This window comes from Cervus canadensis, chromosome 12 (assembly GCF_019320065.1).
Source record: "Cervus canadensis isolate Bull #8, Minnesota chromosome 12, ASM1932006v1, whole genome shotgun sequence".
Lineage (NCBI taxonomy): Eukaryota > Metazoa > Chordata > Mammalia > Artiodactyla > Cervidae > Cervus > Cervus canadensis.
Genome location: NC_057397.1, coordinates 69,330,298 through 69,344,859, shown reverse-complemented (window position 1 = coordinate 69,344,859; position 14,562 = coordinate 69,330,298). Strand labels below are relative to the sequence as shown.

The window sequence follows — 14,562 nt, the reverse complement described above, 5'->3', positions numbered from 1 at the left end:
ATTATCTAAAGTGTAGTTTCTGTATGTATTTATGTGGATAGGTTTAATACATACTGAATTCAAAGATGTGATTAATAGAAATCAATACTTTTTACTAATTTGGCTCAGTTCAGGTACTCAGTTTAGTAGATAACTTAGTCTAGTACCTCTCAAACTTTAACATACGTACAGAATACCTGGGGAACCTTGTTAAATTGCGAATTCTGGCTCAATAGATCTGAAGTGCGACTAAGTCTGAATTTCCAGTAAGCTTCTAGGTGATACAGATTCTACTGATTATCTGCAGCTTAAGTAGTAAGGATTTAGACCTTAGTAAATATGACAGACTCAATTTTTGAGTCTAGTCTGAATATTTGTACAGTCCTTGCCTATTGTGATGAGAGGTACAAAATTTGAAGCAACACTTTAATAATGTAAATTTATTATAATTTGCATTACTATATGTCAGAGACAGAATATTACAATGGAAGTAACTTGCTTTTTGTATATGCTGAAAACTAAATTTACAATGCCAGTTATTGACAATATAATTCATTATGTATACCATGGAAAACTAATTTAACAGAAACTGTGAGGAATAAGCCGAAAATATAAATTAGTGAAATGGGAATCAATGTAATATAAAGCAGTTATTTTGAGAATAATCTGAGGAACCATATTCTTTTTTAATCTAGGAAATAACATCAAGATTTATAATGAATCAGCTAGCAGAAAAGAATCCTTTCCTAATGAAAGCCATAAAATGGTACCCACAGGTCAGGAGCATAATCTCTCAGGGAAGAAAGTGTGCAATATGTGGGAAGTTCTTTTTAACCACATGGCTGAAATGTGTTGAGTTTTTTCCTCCATCAAAGGTAAATGGTGTTTTTTGTATGAATATTCACATAAGACTGCCTCTTATTCTTTGTCCTTGTCTAAGTTGACCAATATAAGCTACATTTGTATCTAAGAATTGACATCTATGATGATATAATGGGTTTTTCACCAGCTTTATTGATTTATCATTGATAGATAACATAGTATAAATTTAAGGTGTACAACATGTTAATTTGATACATTTATAAATGCAGAATGACTACCACCACAGTGATCACCTACATCTCCATCCTGTCACATGTCATCATTTTTTATTTTTGTGGTGAGAACACTTAAGATCTACTTTCTTAGCAACATTCAAATATATGATACATATGAAATATGTATTCTAATATAATATATGTGTATTTGACTAATATATATCATATATATGTATAATGCATATGTATACATATATAATAAGCATGATACATGTATATTGTATTAGCTATAATCACCATGCTGTACATTAGACCCTCTAACTTAATCTTATAACTGAAAATTTGTACACTTTGACCACTATCTCCCCATTTCTCCCAACCCATCACCTCAGGTAACTATCACTTTACTGTTTCTCTAAGTTTGTATTTTTTATATTCCACATATAAGTTATTGTGCAGTATTTATCTTTTTCTCTGTCTGATTTATTTCACTTAGTGTAATTCCCTCAGTGTCCATCTAAGTTGTCATGAACGGCAGGATTTCCTTATTTCCCTTGGCGGAATAGCATTCAGTGGTGTATAGATATACACTACATCTGCTTTACCCACTCATCTGCTAACAGACAGGCATAGCTTGTTCCTACATCCCGGCTCCCGTGAGTAACGCTGCAGTAAGCATGAGAGTGCAGGCACCTCCACGAGACCCCGATTCAGTTTCTCTGGGTGTGTGATAAAGTGGGATTGCTGGATCTTATGGTCGTTATGTTTTTAATTTTTTGAGTGACCTACATACTCTTTTCCATAGTAGCTGTACAAATTTGCATTTCCACCAACAGTGCATTCAGTTCGGTTCAGTCACTCAGTCGTGTCCGACCCTTTGCAACCCCATGGACTGCAGGACGCCAGGCCTCCCTGTCCATCACCAACTCCCAGAGTTCACACAAACTCATATCCACTGAGTCAGTGATGCCATCCAACCATCTCATCCTCTGTCGTCCCCCTCTCCTCCTGCCCTCAATCTTTCCCAGCATCAGGGTCTCTTCAAATGAGTCAGCTCTTCGCATCAGGTGGCCAAAGTATTGGAGTTTCAGCTTCAACCTCAGTCCTTCCAATGAACACCCAGCACTGATCTCCTTTGAGATGGACTGGTTGGATCTCCTTGCAGTCCAAGGGACTCACAAGAGTCTTCTCCAACACCACAGTTCAAAAGCATCAATTATTCGGTGCTCAGCTTTCTTTATAGTCCAACTCTCATGTCCATACGTGACTACTGGAAAAACCATAGCCTTGAGTAGATGGACTTTGTCAGCAAAGTAACGTCTCTGCTTTTTAATAAACTGTCTAGGTTGGTCATAACTTTTCTTCCAAGGAGCGAGTGTCTTTTAATTTCATGGCTGCAGTCACCATCTGTAGTGGTTTTGGAGCCCCCCAAAATAAAGTCTGTCATGGTTTCCCCTGTTTCCCCAACTATTTCCTATGAAGTGATGGGACCAGATGCCAAGACCTTAGTTTTCTGAATGTTGAGTTTTAAGCCAACTTTTTCACTGTCCTCTTTCACTTTCATCAAGAGGCTCTTTAGTTCTTCGCTTTCTGCCCTAAGGATGGTGTCATCTGCATATCTGAGGTTATTGATATTTCTCTCGGCAATCTTGATTCCAGCTTGTGCTTCATCTAGCTTGTCATCTCTCATGATGCTCTGCATATAAGTTAAATAAGCAGGGTGGCAATATACAGCCTTGACGTATTCCTTTCCCAATTTTGAGTCAATTCTTTGTTCCATGTCCGGTTCTAACTGTTGCTTCTTGACCTGCACAGGTTTCTACGGAGGGAGATCAAATGGTCTGATATTCCCATCTCTTTAATAATTTTCCACAGTTTGTTATGATCCCCACAGTCAAAGGCTTTAGTGTAGTCAATGAACCAGAAATAGATGTTTTTCTGGAATTCCCTTGCTTTTTCTATGATCCAGTGGATGTTGGCAATTTGATCTCTGGTTCCTCTGCCTTTTCTAAATGCAGCTTGAACATCTGCAAGTTCTTGGTTCACATACTGTTGATTTTGAGCATTACTTTGCTGGCATGTGTAATGAATGCAGCTGTGCAGTAGTTTGAACATTCTTTGTCATTGCCCTTCTTTGGAATTGAAATGAAAATTCACCTTTTCCAGTCCTGTGGCCCCTGCTGTGTTTTCCAAATTTGCTGGTATATTGAGTGCAGCATCTTAACCACTTCATCTTTTGGGATTTGAAATAGTTCAGCTAGAATTCCATCACCTCCATTAGCTTTGTTTGTAGTGATGCTTCCTAAGGCCCAGTTGACTTCGCACTCCAAGATGTCTGGCTCTAGGTGAGTGATCACACCATCGTGGTTATCTGGGTCATTAAGATCTTTTTTGTGTAGTTTTTCTTCCCTGGTGGCTCAGCTGGTCAAGAATCCGCCTGCAATGTGGGAGACCTGGGTTTGATCCCTGGTTGGGAAGATACCCTGCAGAAGGGAATGGCTACTCACTCTGGTATTCTGGCCTGGAGAATTCCATGGACTGTATAGTCCATGGGGTCACAAAAAGTCAGACATGATTGAGAGACTTTCACTTCACTGTGTATTCTTGCCACATCTTAATATCTCTTCTTCTATTGGGTCATATTGTTTCTGTCCTTTATTGTGCCCACCTTTGCATGAAATGTTCCCTTGTTATCTCTAATTTTCTTGAAGAGATCTCTAGTGTTTCCTATTATATTGAAAAAGGAGACACAATCACAAATGGGTCTTATTCTTGATATAAAAATCTAGAAATAACCAAATATCGAATTGTAATGCTTCTATTCATGTGAATGTGAAATTATGCCATAATTATTTTATGAATTAGTGAGATAAGGATTGGAAAATAGTTGATGAAAAATTTTTTGAATCTAAAATATTAACTTTTACCATAATTCATTCAGATGCCTTTGACCTTTTTGTGTGTTATAACTCTTGCCATCTGAGTTTTGTTAGTCCTCAGCATTTACAGAATTATCATTAACTTCAAGTAATTGATACTGAAGTATTAACTACTAAGGATATAATGCTTCAAAGCAACAACAAAAATTAATCCTTTTTAGTTACCACCAACTTGGGTCATAACATCTATGTTGATGGTACAATGAAATAGTCTCATAAAATTTTGTATAGTTACATTAATTCAACTTAATATTTTCCTAGATTCCTTTAAAGTTGAAGAGTTTAGGGAGGGAATAATTTGGAATATGAACTGTCAGTCCTATAGTGATGTAATGTAATTAGGGCTTTCCTCAAAAGAGTCACAATTGAGTAGGTTTCACTACACATGAGTGAAAAAGCTGATCTACTTTATGAAAATAATGAAAATTTCAGTCTTAATTCCTTTTTTATAACAAGCTGTCAGTAATGAAACAAAAGATTACATTTAATAATTTTACTCATTACATATAGAGCAAAATCCTACTTTGCAGTAAAAAGTTATTATTGTTTATATACCACTGACATTCATTTATGAAACTGATCATTTCAACCAGTCAGCTGTGAAAATGAATGTTAGTTTTAAAATATTTATGCAGTGATTAGTTAATTTAAAGTAAATTACACACTTAGGAGATCAAAGTTATCACATTTCTAATTCTAAATAATCATGACAGTAATATGTATTTATTCAGAAAATTGAAAAGGCATGAATGTTTCTTATCACTTTATTTGGAAAACAGTAAAACAATTAGAGTATAGATGATCTCGCCATCCATGGCCCACAGCTTTGTTGTGGCAAAGGGGCTTGCATAACTTAATGAAACTATGAATCATGCCGTGCAGTGCCACCGAAGATGGATGGGTCATGGTAAAGAGTTCTGATAAAATGTGGTTAACTGCAGAGGGAAATGGCAGCCCACTCCAGTACTCTTGCCTGGAGAGCCCCATGGACAGTATGAAAAGGCAAAAAGATGTGACACTGGAGGAGGAGCCCTCCACTCCACCCCCTGGGTCAGAAGGTTTGCAGTATGCTACTGGGGAAGAGTGGAGGGCAATTACTAATAGCTTTAGAAGGAGTGAAGGGGCTGGGCCAAAATGGAAGTGGCACTCAGTTGTAAATGTGTTTGGTGGTGAAAGTAAAGTCCAATGCAGTAAAGAACAATATTGTGTAGGAACTTGGAATATTAGGTCCATGAATCAAGGTAAATTGGATGGAGTCAAGTAGGAGATGGCAAGATTGAACATTGAAATCTTAGGAATCAGTGAATTAAAATAGATGGGAATGGGTGAATTTAATTCAGATGACCATTATATCCACTACTGTTAGCAAGAATCCCTTAGAAGAAATGAAGTAGTCCTCAAAGTCAACCAGAGTCCAAAATGCAGTACTTGGGTGCAGTCTTAAAAATGACAGAATCATCTTGGTTCTTTTCCAAGGCCAACCATTCACCATCACAGTAATCCAAGCCTGTGCCCCAACTACTGATGCTGAAGACGCTGACCAGTTCTAAGAAGACCTACAAGGTCTTCTAGAGCTCACACCAAAAAAAGATGTTCTTTTCATTATAGGGGATTGGAATGCAAAAGTAGGAAGTCTTGAGATACCCAGAATAATAAGCAAATTTGTCCTTAGAGTACAAAATGAAGCTGGGCAAAGGCTAACAGCTTTGTCAGGAGAATACACTAGCAACAGAGCAAACACCATCTTCCAAAAACACAATAGATGACTCTACGTGGATATAAATGGTCAATACCAAAATCAAATTGATTATGTTCTTTGCAACCAAAGATGGAGAAGCTCTATAAGATCACAAAAATAAGACCTGGCTGACTGTGGCTCAGATCATGACTAAAGTTCAGGGTTAAATTGAAGAAAGTAGGAAAAACCACTAGGCCATCCAGGTATGACCTAAATCAAAGCACTCAATATGTCAGAATATTTGGGAAACCCAGCAGTGGCCACAGGACTGGGAAAGGTCAGTTTTCATTCCAATCCCAAAGAAGGACAATGTCAAAGAAGGTTCAAACTTCTGTACAGTTGCGCTCATCTCACATGCTGGCAAGGATATGCTCAAAATCCTTCAAGGTTGGCTTCAGCAGTATATGAAACAGGAACTTCCAGATGTAAAAGCTGGGTTTTGAAGAGGTAGAGAAACCAGAGATCAAATTGCCAATTTTTGCTGCATCATGGAGAAAGCAAGGGAATTACAGAAAAATACCTACTTCTGCTTCATTGACTTTTTAAAGCCTTTGACTGTGTGGATCACAACAAACTGAAAAATTCTTCAAGAGATGGGAGTACCAGATCACCTTACCTGCCTCCTGAGAAACCTGTATGTGGGTCAAGAAGTAACAGTTAAAACCAGATATGGAACAACTGACTGGTTCAAAATTGGGAAAGGAGCATAACAAGGCTATATGTTGTCACCCTGCTTATTTAACTTAAATGCAGGGTACATCATGTGAAATGCCAAGCATGATTCCAGCTTGATGAATTGCAAGCTGGAATCAAGATTGCCAGGAGAAATATCAACAACCCATATGCAGATGATACCACTCTAATGGCAGAAAATGTAGAGGAACTAAAGAGCTTCTTGATGAGGGTGAAAGAGGAGAGTGGAAAAGCTGCCTTAAAACACAACATTCAAAAAACTAAGATTATGGCATCTGGTCCCATCACTTCACAGCAAATAGAAGAATAAAAAAATGGAAGCAGTGACAGATTTTTATTTTCTTGGGTTCCAAAATCACTGTGGACAGTGATTGCAGCCATGAAATTAATAGATGCTTGCTTCTTGAAAGGAAAAATATGACAAACCTAGACAATGTATTCAAAAGCAGAGACCTCACTTTGCTGACAAAGTTCCATCTAGTAAAAGCTATCTATGGTTTTTCCAGTAGTCATGTGTGGCTATGAAAGTTGGACCATAAAGAAGGCTGAGCACCAAAGAATTGATTCTTTTGAACTGTGGTGTTGGAGAAGACTCTTGAGAGTCTGTTGGGCAGCGAGGAGATCAAACCAGTCAATCCTAAAGGCAGTCAACCCTGAATATTCATTGGAAGGACTGATGCTGAAGCTGAAGTTTCAATACTTTGGCCTCCTGATGCAAAGAGCTGACTCATTGGAAAAGACCCTGATGCTGGGAAAGATTGATTGGGAGAAGGGGGTGGCAGAGGATGAGACGGTTAGGTAGCATCACTGAATCAATGGATGTGAATTTGAAAAACTGGGAGATAGTGGCGGACAGAGGAGCCTGGTGATCTATAGTCGGGATACGACTTAGCTACTGAACAACAACAGCATCATGAATGATCTCATATACTATCTCTTGATTGCTTCTACTTCTGTGGAAATTCATTGAATTCTCTTTTCCCTTTGAGGAGCTCTTTTCTTAAACTGCTAGGTAGAGTTAATTATTGTATTCAGTATACATGATTTTTTTTCCTTCTAAAGAATCTTGAATTGCATTCAACTTCAGCACATCTATCTGCTGTGCATAACCAAAATGTTTGAACCTCCCGCGTGAAATGCAAAAGCCATTGATTATGCAGAGGTGGTGATGAGAGGGCAGTATCACTCTGTACTGGAAAGAATGTTGCATAGCTAGGTGGGTCGCTGAATCATGAGCAGGATTTTCTTTCTGGTTTCTGCCCTGCCCTAAGGTGGAATGACCATATATAATATATGTAAGTCAAGATTCTTTTGAGAGTGAAAGTAGACAACATTCTTAATAACTGAAAAATTAGCAGGAAACCAGAACTGTCCTAAGCAAAACTTAATGTATTGCTACACTTCCTGATTGAAGCAGTTAACTTTAGAGGAGTGGTCATTCCTGGTGCTTATGTGGAAAAGAGGAGTTGTCATTCTGAATGTTCATCTTGTATTTTTAAACTTATTTTCAGTCATTCCATTAATATTTGAGAGGCTGCTTTAAGCAGGGAAGTCGGGGGGGCTAAGTACCATGCAAACAAATAGGGAACCTAGTTTGTCTCAAATGGTTAAAATCTAAGTGTTTGAACTCTGTGAAGATGTAAAAGACACTAGCTATAAAATCAAAATGTTAAATGAGACTAGTTGCTTTAGGGATTTAAAGTGTAAGATGAGATTGCTATAGGTTGTCAGGCCTAGGAGGTGCCTAGGCAGATGCTGAAACTTGTGCAGGGGACTGACATAGTTAGAATTCAGATACATGGAGAAGGAAGCAGAAAGATATTCTAGAAGAGAACAGTATGGAGGAGAATGAGTCATGTTCATAGGCAGCAAATCCGTTAGGTTGGTTTGTGGCTAAGAGTCGGAGAAAGAGACAAAAATATTAGGGTCAAAGTCTGTGAACATGTATAGAGTCAAGAGTTTGAACTTCATCCTGTTTGGAAATGGAGTTCTCCTGAATGTGGGGGACAAGTCAATGATATAGAAAAGCATTTTAGAAGGAATCACTTGGGATTTAGAAGGACTCATTTATGCTAGAGTAATTGGAGTTTGAAGAGAAGAGAAACTGAAGAACAGAGACCTGTTAGAGTGCTTGCCTGGTGGAGTGTGAGGGGTAGAAGTAGAAACGCAAGGAAAGGAAGCCCCATGAGGGAGGAAGGAGAGCAGAACGTGGTGACTGATTGGACGTGGGAAAGCTCGGAGGGCTGGGAAACCCAGAAGATTCCAGAGGGATCTGATTTGGGGCGAGACTTCAAGTTTCATTTCAGACATGTTGAGTTTCACGTGATATGTGGATAATTCAAGTGACTATGTTTAGTGATCAGTTGGAGACAGACTAGAATAGCAAAACAATTAAACTTCTATGCTTTATTTGAAAACATGTGCACTTTCCAATAGCTGTTCATTCTTCCAAACAGTTCTGCAAATTATTATTAAACTCTAATCAAAACACTACATTGGAGAAAGAAGCTGGGAGGCACACTATGACTAAAATGATCTTTGTTTAGTGAACTTAGATTCTAGTCATGTCTCTGCCTCTAACTGTGAGGCCTAAGGTAAGTCACCTTCCTTCTCATTATACCTGGACCAGTTTCCTCATCTGTACAATGAAGTGATTAGATTCAAAATCTCTTCTAGCTCCAGAGGGCCTGGATTCCTTAATGGGGAGAGTGGCTGTCAGAGTCACGCTTTTCATGGTCCTGCTGATTCAGAACATGATATTGGTATTAGTTTCCTGTTGCTGCTGTAACAAATTTCTAATAATCTTGATGTTTTAACAACAAAAATGTGTTATCTTGTAGTTTAGTAGGTCGGAAGTCCAATATGAGTGTTATTGTGCTAAAATCAGTGTCAGGAGGACTGCATTCCTTTCTGGAGTCTTCAGGAGAGAATCCACTTTTTCACTCTTTCCAGGGTTTAGTGGCTACCTACATTCCCTGGCTCATGGTCTCCTCCCTGCATCCTCAAAGCCAGTTTTGGCATATCTAGTCCTTCTCAGACCACGTCACTTGGACTTTCTCTTTTGCCTCCCTCTTCCACTTTCAGTGGTCCTTATGGTGAAACTGGGTCCACCTGGATAACTCAGGCTAACCTCCTCATCTTGAGATCCTTTTAATCTTTTCTTTCTTTCTTTTTTTTTTTTGAAGATCCTTAATTTTATCACACCTGCAAAGTCTCTTTTTCCATGTAACATAACATACGTAGTCACAGGTTCCAGAGTTTAAGACCTGGTTATTTCAGGGGAGCCTTTTTCCTGCCTACCGTGATACCTTTTCCTGAGAAAAAAGGAAGACATCTGTCTCTGCTTTCCTAGTCCTTGTGCTTCATGAAATACTGAAACTTTATCCAGAGCTTTGCTTTATACTGTATGACATAAATATATAATATTTTGATAATTTTTGATTTCTTAAAGCTTAAAATATGGTAGTTGTCACTCAGGCATATTTTAAAAACAACTCTCAATTCCACCATTCAACAAAACTTAGTAAGCATGCATTTTCAAACTTAAAGTGTAAGACTTCTTTTCCTTAAAATACGGAGAGGATTATAATCATGTTTATTTCCTTTGTGAAATAATGCATTTCACTGTAGAGACTAAAGAGTGAAAATTAGACTTTAGTATAGCATTTCACATTTTAAAGCTTTTTGCTAAAAAGATATAAAATCATAAACCAACGCCTTTTCTTCTTCTCTGACTTTGGCTTGATAAAAAGGATGTTTTAGCGTTTCAATTTCTAACTATAAACAACAAAGCAGTATTTATCTTTGATAGAGTTACGAGGGTTTATTAATTGAGGTTTTTGAAGACATGTCTACTATAAGTGTGTGTCATAATTCCTTTGTAAATGCTTATTTCAAATGGATGTATGTTATACAAGTAGAAATATATGTCATACTGGTGCCACAAATGGAAATAGAAACTTAAATGGATATCAAGAGTCAAGGTATTAGAGACTTTGTTTTCTCATGTAAGCATTACTGAGTTCAATGACTTTAGATGGAAAAGTAATATTACTGAGGAATTATATGGAGTCCATTTTTCTCCATAAAATTTCCAGGAAACAATTAACAGCCATGAAAGATATGATGTCATAAATAGTAATTATTAACTCAGAGAATAACCACAAGTTGTTCAATACAAAGCTGATAATGGCTTTTGGTAAAATAAGATACTAAAAAATTTAAATAAAATATTGTATTCTAATTAAACAATAACACCCTCAAGAAGAGGAATGAGGAACACAGATGTCTTGCATTCCTGCTTGCAGCAAGTGCCAAGTCAAATTCTGCTCATGCAATTTCTTAAAGACATGAGGGAGAATGACTAAAACCACAGCGGAAATAGAAAATGATTTTAATAGTTTCTGTTATGAACGTTTCACCCCATGGAGAAACTGGACAGAGAGAACTGGATCGCTCTATGGCCATGCTTGCTTCCTTGGTTTGTGTTTGTCTTTCTTTAACCTCCTCCTCTTGGTTAATGGCTCTGCTCTTTGTCCTGGTTTCTTAAACAGAAGCTGAGTGACGTGCATGTGGCATGGTATATTTTGATAGCCTTTAGTTCTGGATGAGATGTGTTACAGTAGTGGACAGGAATAGCTTGTTAGATGAGAGGGTTATCTATTATGTATATGGAAAGACCACATTTAGATTTCGGCTTTTGTCATTAGTTCTTTAAGTACCATTTCAACATTTAACCATTATAATCTAATTAATCAATTTGATCTCATATAGAATAGATTTGAATTATTATACATAATGTGTCTGATACTGTACAACTACTTATGAATTCTTTTTATCTTTGGACTAATATTTATTGTTGATGTCCCGTGAGTCAACATTTTATGATCTGTTTATTGTTTATATATAGAGTATATTGTTTCCCCAATACAAAATGCACATTCTTGAGTTACTGCGCTCATAGTTAACCTTTTCTATTAATAAATGTCTTTTTGTATCTTCTCCAGGTAGCCACATCCTAGACATCCTTAAAACCCTGTTCCCTGTTTTGTTATATTGTGAAGTCTTGCTTCATATGCAGCCTATGGTGATCTGTCCTTTCTCTGCACCCATGTGGAACACATCCTTGGGTTGAGCCTAATGTTTCTAGTTATTTTTTTGTGTTTATGTGTTACATTTCCAAGGAGTTGCTGAAAGATTCTTAGAGGCAGGGATTGTTTCTTATATATCTTTGTATCTTTGATACTTTTGCCTAATGGGGTACAGGTTTTTAGATGTTTGTAACTTGTCGTAACTCCTAGCTGCAAGTAGAAGAAACCCACCTCACACACTGACTCAAGTAATGAAGACGGTCTAGGGATAAGTCTGGCTGAATATTTAATCATGCTGGATTGGGTATCCAAATTTATTCATCCAGAATTTGTCCTCCTGGTTTCCTTTGTTTTGGCTTTTCTCTCAGATTGAGTGCATGCGTGCTACGTCGCTTCAGTCGTGTCTGACTCTGTGTGACCCCGTGGACTGCAGTCCACCAGGCTCCTCCGTCCATGGGATTCTCCAGCAAGAATCCTGGAGTGGGTTGCCACGCCCCCCTTCTGGGATCTTCCTGACCCAGGATCGAGCCTGCACCCCCTGTGGCTCCTGCTCCGTAGGTGGGCCTCTCCCACCGAGCCCCTCGGGGAGCCTCGCTCTCGGGTTAGAGCTGTCTCAGTTGTGCCTTCTGGCCGTGGAGGGAGAGCTTCCCTCTCTCAACAGACTCAGGGAAAGCTTTGGGGCTGGTGATATTGGTTTTCTTGGAAGCTCTTGGGTCATGTGCTTACATGGTTGTGGTAGTGGGATCAGTGGCCCTCTCTCTTTTGTAACATTTGCACTGAAATTGGAGAATGGGTAGTTCCTTAAAGGAAGAGGTGGGCTTTTGCGCCAGCAGGTGGGAAATGGATGCTGACAGACAAAAAATAAGATTCCCATTAGGGAATTTCAGTCATGTTTCCTGGTTGATCACATAAACTTCTAGGAAATAAGTCAGATTTGTAGAGATTCCAATTTTCACCCTCATGCAAAATACTGTATCATTAGAATAGTGCCATATATTCTCTGAGCCTTTGGCTCTTCATTGATTGATCACCAAGGTTGAAAGGTTATTACTCTCTTGAGGGTAGATTAATAGCTGTATTTAGGTGCTTTAACCTTTAAATAGGCCCAGGGTGTTCTTTTATGCAACAGTGAACAGAACAGCAATGAAATCTCTTACTGTGGATTGTGATAATGATAGCCCAGTGGGTTGGTTAATGATAAAACTAAGCAGCATTATCAACCAATTAAACTTTGACTCTGTTTTCGACTCCCTCACTGAGAGCTGTGTTGACCTCAGAAGTTATTTATAAAGCATATGAATGGTAAGCTTTGAGGTTGCCATTATTTCAGATATAGTGGTCAGGACATATATACTAAGTGGTCAATACTTTGGCCACCTGATGTGAAGAACTGACCCTTTTGAAAAGACCCTGATGCTGGGAAAGATTGAAGGTGGGAGGAGAAGGGGACGGCAGAGGATGAGATGGTTGGATGGCATCCCCGATTCAATGGATATGAGTTTGAGTAAACGACTCTGGGAGCTGGTGATGGACAGGGAGGCCTGTCTGTTGCAGTCCATGGGGCTGCAGAATCGGATATGACTGAATGACTGAACTGAACTGAATTGAAGTGGTTAGAATGTATACCAACTTAGTGTATATGTTCTAAAATTCCTTATTTGTACATTTAGAAATAACATGAGAGATATTGTAAGTACAAAAACTTAAGTCATATATATATAGGTCAACTTGCCTGAAATCCAGCCCATAAAAATCTTAATGAACATTGCAGACAATAAACAGAGTATTAAGAAGATTAATTTCCATGAGAAATGGATGCTAGGTAAAACTAAGATGTGTATTGAAGTGTTCAGTCTCTGTTTATTGATCAGTTTAACTTCTCTGTAGATCAGAATCAGGTTTGTGTGGATTCTGCATCATTTTTTGGCCTTCATCTCAGACACTTTACAACTAGGCAATACAGTAATATCTTTGGATAAAAGCCTAGGTAATCTTTTATCATTTGAATTTTATTTAGTGCTGAGTGTGCCCTTCTTGGGGCTTCACTGGTGGCTCAGGCAGTAAAGAATCCACCTGCAGTGCAGGAGACGTGGGTTCAATCCCTGGGTCGGGAAGATCCCCTGGAGAAGGGAATGGCAACCCACTCCAGGATTCTTGCCTGGAGACTCCCATGGAGAGAGGAGCCTGCTGGGCTGCAGTCCTTGGGGTCGCAGAGTCGGACACGACTGAGCGACTAAGCGCAGCACCCAGCAGTGTGCCCTGGCCAACTAGTTAAGTTTGTTTATCTGTGTGTGGGAAGAGAGCAAATCAAGCACAAATAGTTTAGTGTGTACTTTAGAAATCAATGCTCTGAAATCTCTGAGAAAGCTAATGTTTATTTTATTTACTTAAAATATTTAAAATATTGTAAATGTTTAAAATATTTATTGAGTAGTGCCTTAATTTTATTTTTAATTTTTACTTTTTAGAACTGGAAAATAAGCAGAAATCTACAGCTGTTACCTCTTCAAATATTAATTTGTTCTTATAAATGTTTTTATCAACGTAACCCTAACCTCTTTGGAATTGGTCAGGTGTAGAGCAGGTAAGAAGCTCATTTAGAGCCTCACATGACTTACCCATCAGCTCTGCACACATAGTCAGATTATGCCCAGCTTATGATACCTTGCTCTTTGTCAATACCTTAAGTAAAAGAAGAAAAGAAAAGAAAAGGACCAATTTAAGCACCACAGTCTACCTTTAGATTGTTTAGACTCTTAAGTGTGCTGAAAAATAAAATAAAAAATAGAAAAATCAGTATGTGTGGTAATTGCCATTTTTTTCTGTCATTTTATTTTGATGAGGTCAAGTATTTATTTTATGGGTATTTTGCAAGTGAAAGAGAATAACTTTTTGGTGTTAGATAGTTCAATTATGATTTCAGTTGAGTTCTTATTTTCTAAGAGGCACTAACATCTTTCTTTTTCTTTCTTTATTAAGGTAACATCGGTTTATAACATTATGTAAGTTTCATATATTCAACATTATATTTAAGCTTCTGTATACACTTCCAGAAGTTTAGTTTCCATTCACTGCCGTATGGTTAA

General features: G+C 38.1%; 1 protein-coding gene across 1 annotated transcript in view; it reads left to right on the top strand.

Annotated features, from left to right (window-relative positions):
- Positions 1–14,055, top strand: part of LRRC69 (leucine rich repeat containing 69) — a 77,568-nt gene extending 63,513 nt beyond the window's left edge. The window contains exons 7-8 of the mRNA XM_043483261.1: positions 675–854; positions 13,945–14,055. Of these exons, the coding sequence (XP_043339196.1) occupies positions 675–854; positions 13,945–14,055 (291 nt within the window). The remainder of the gene's footprint in view (positions 1–674; positions 855–13,944) is intronic.
- The last annotated feature ends 507 nt before the right edge of the window (positions 14,056–14,562 follow it).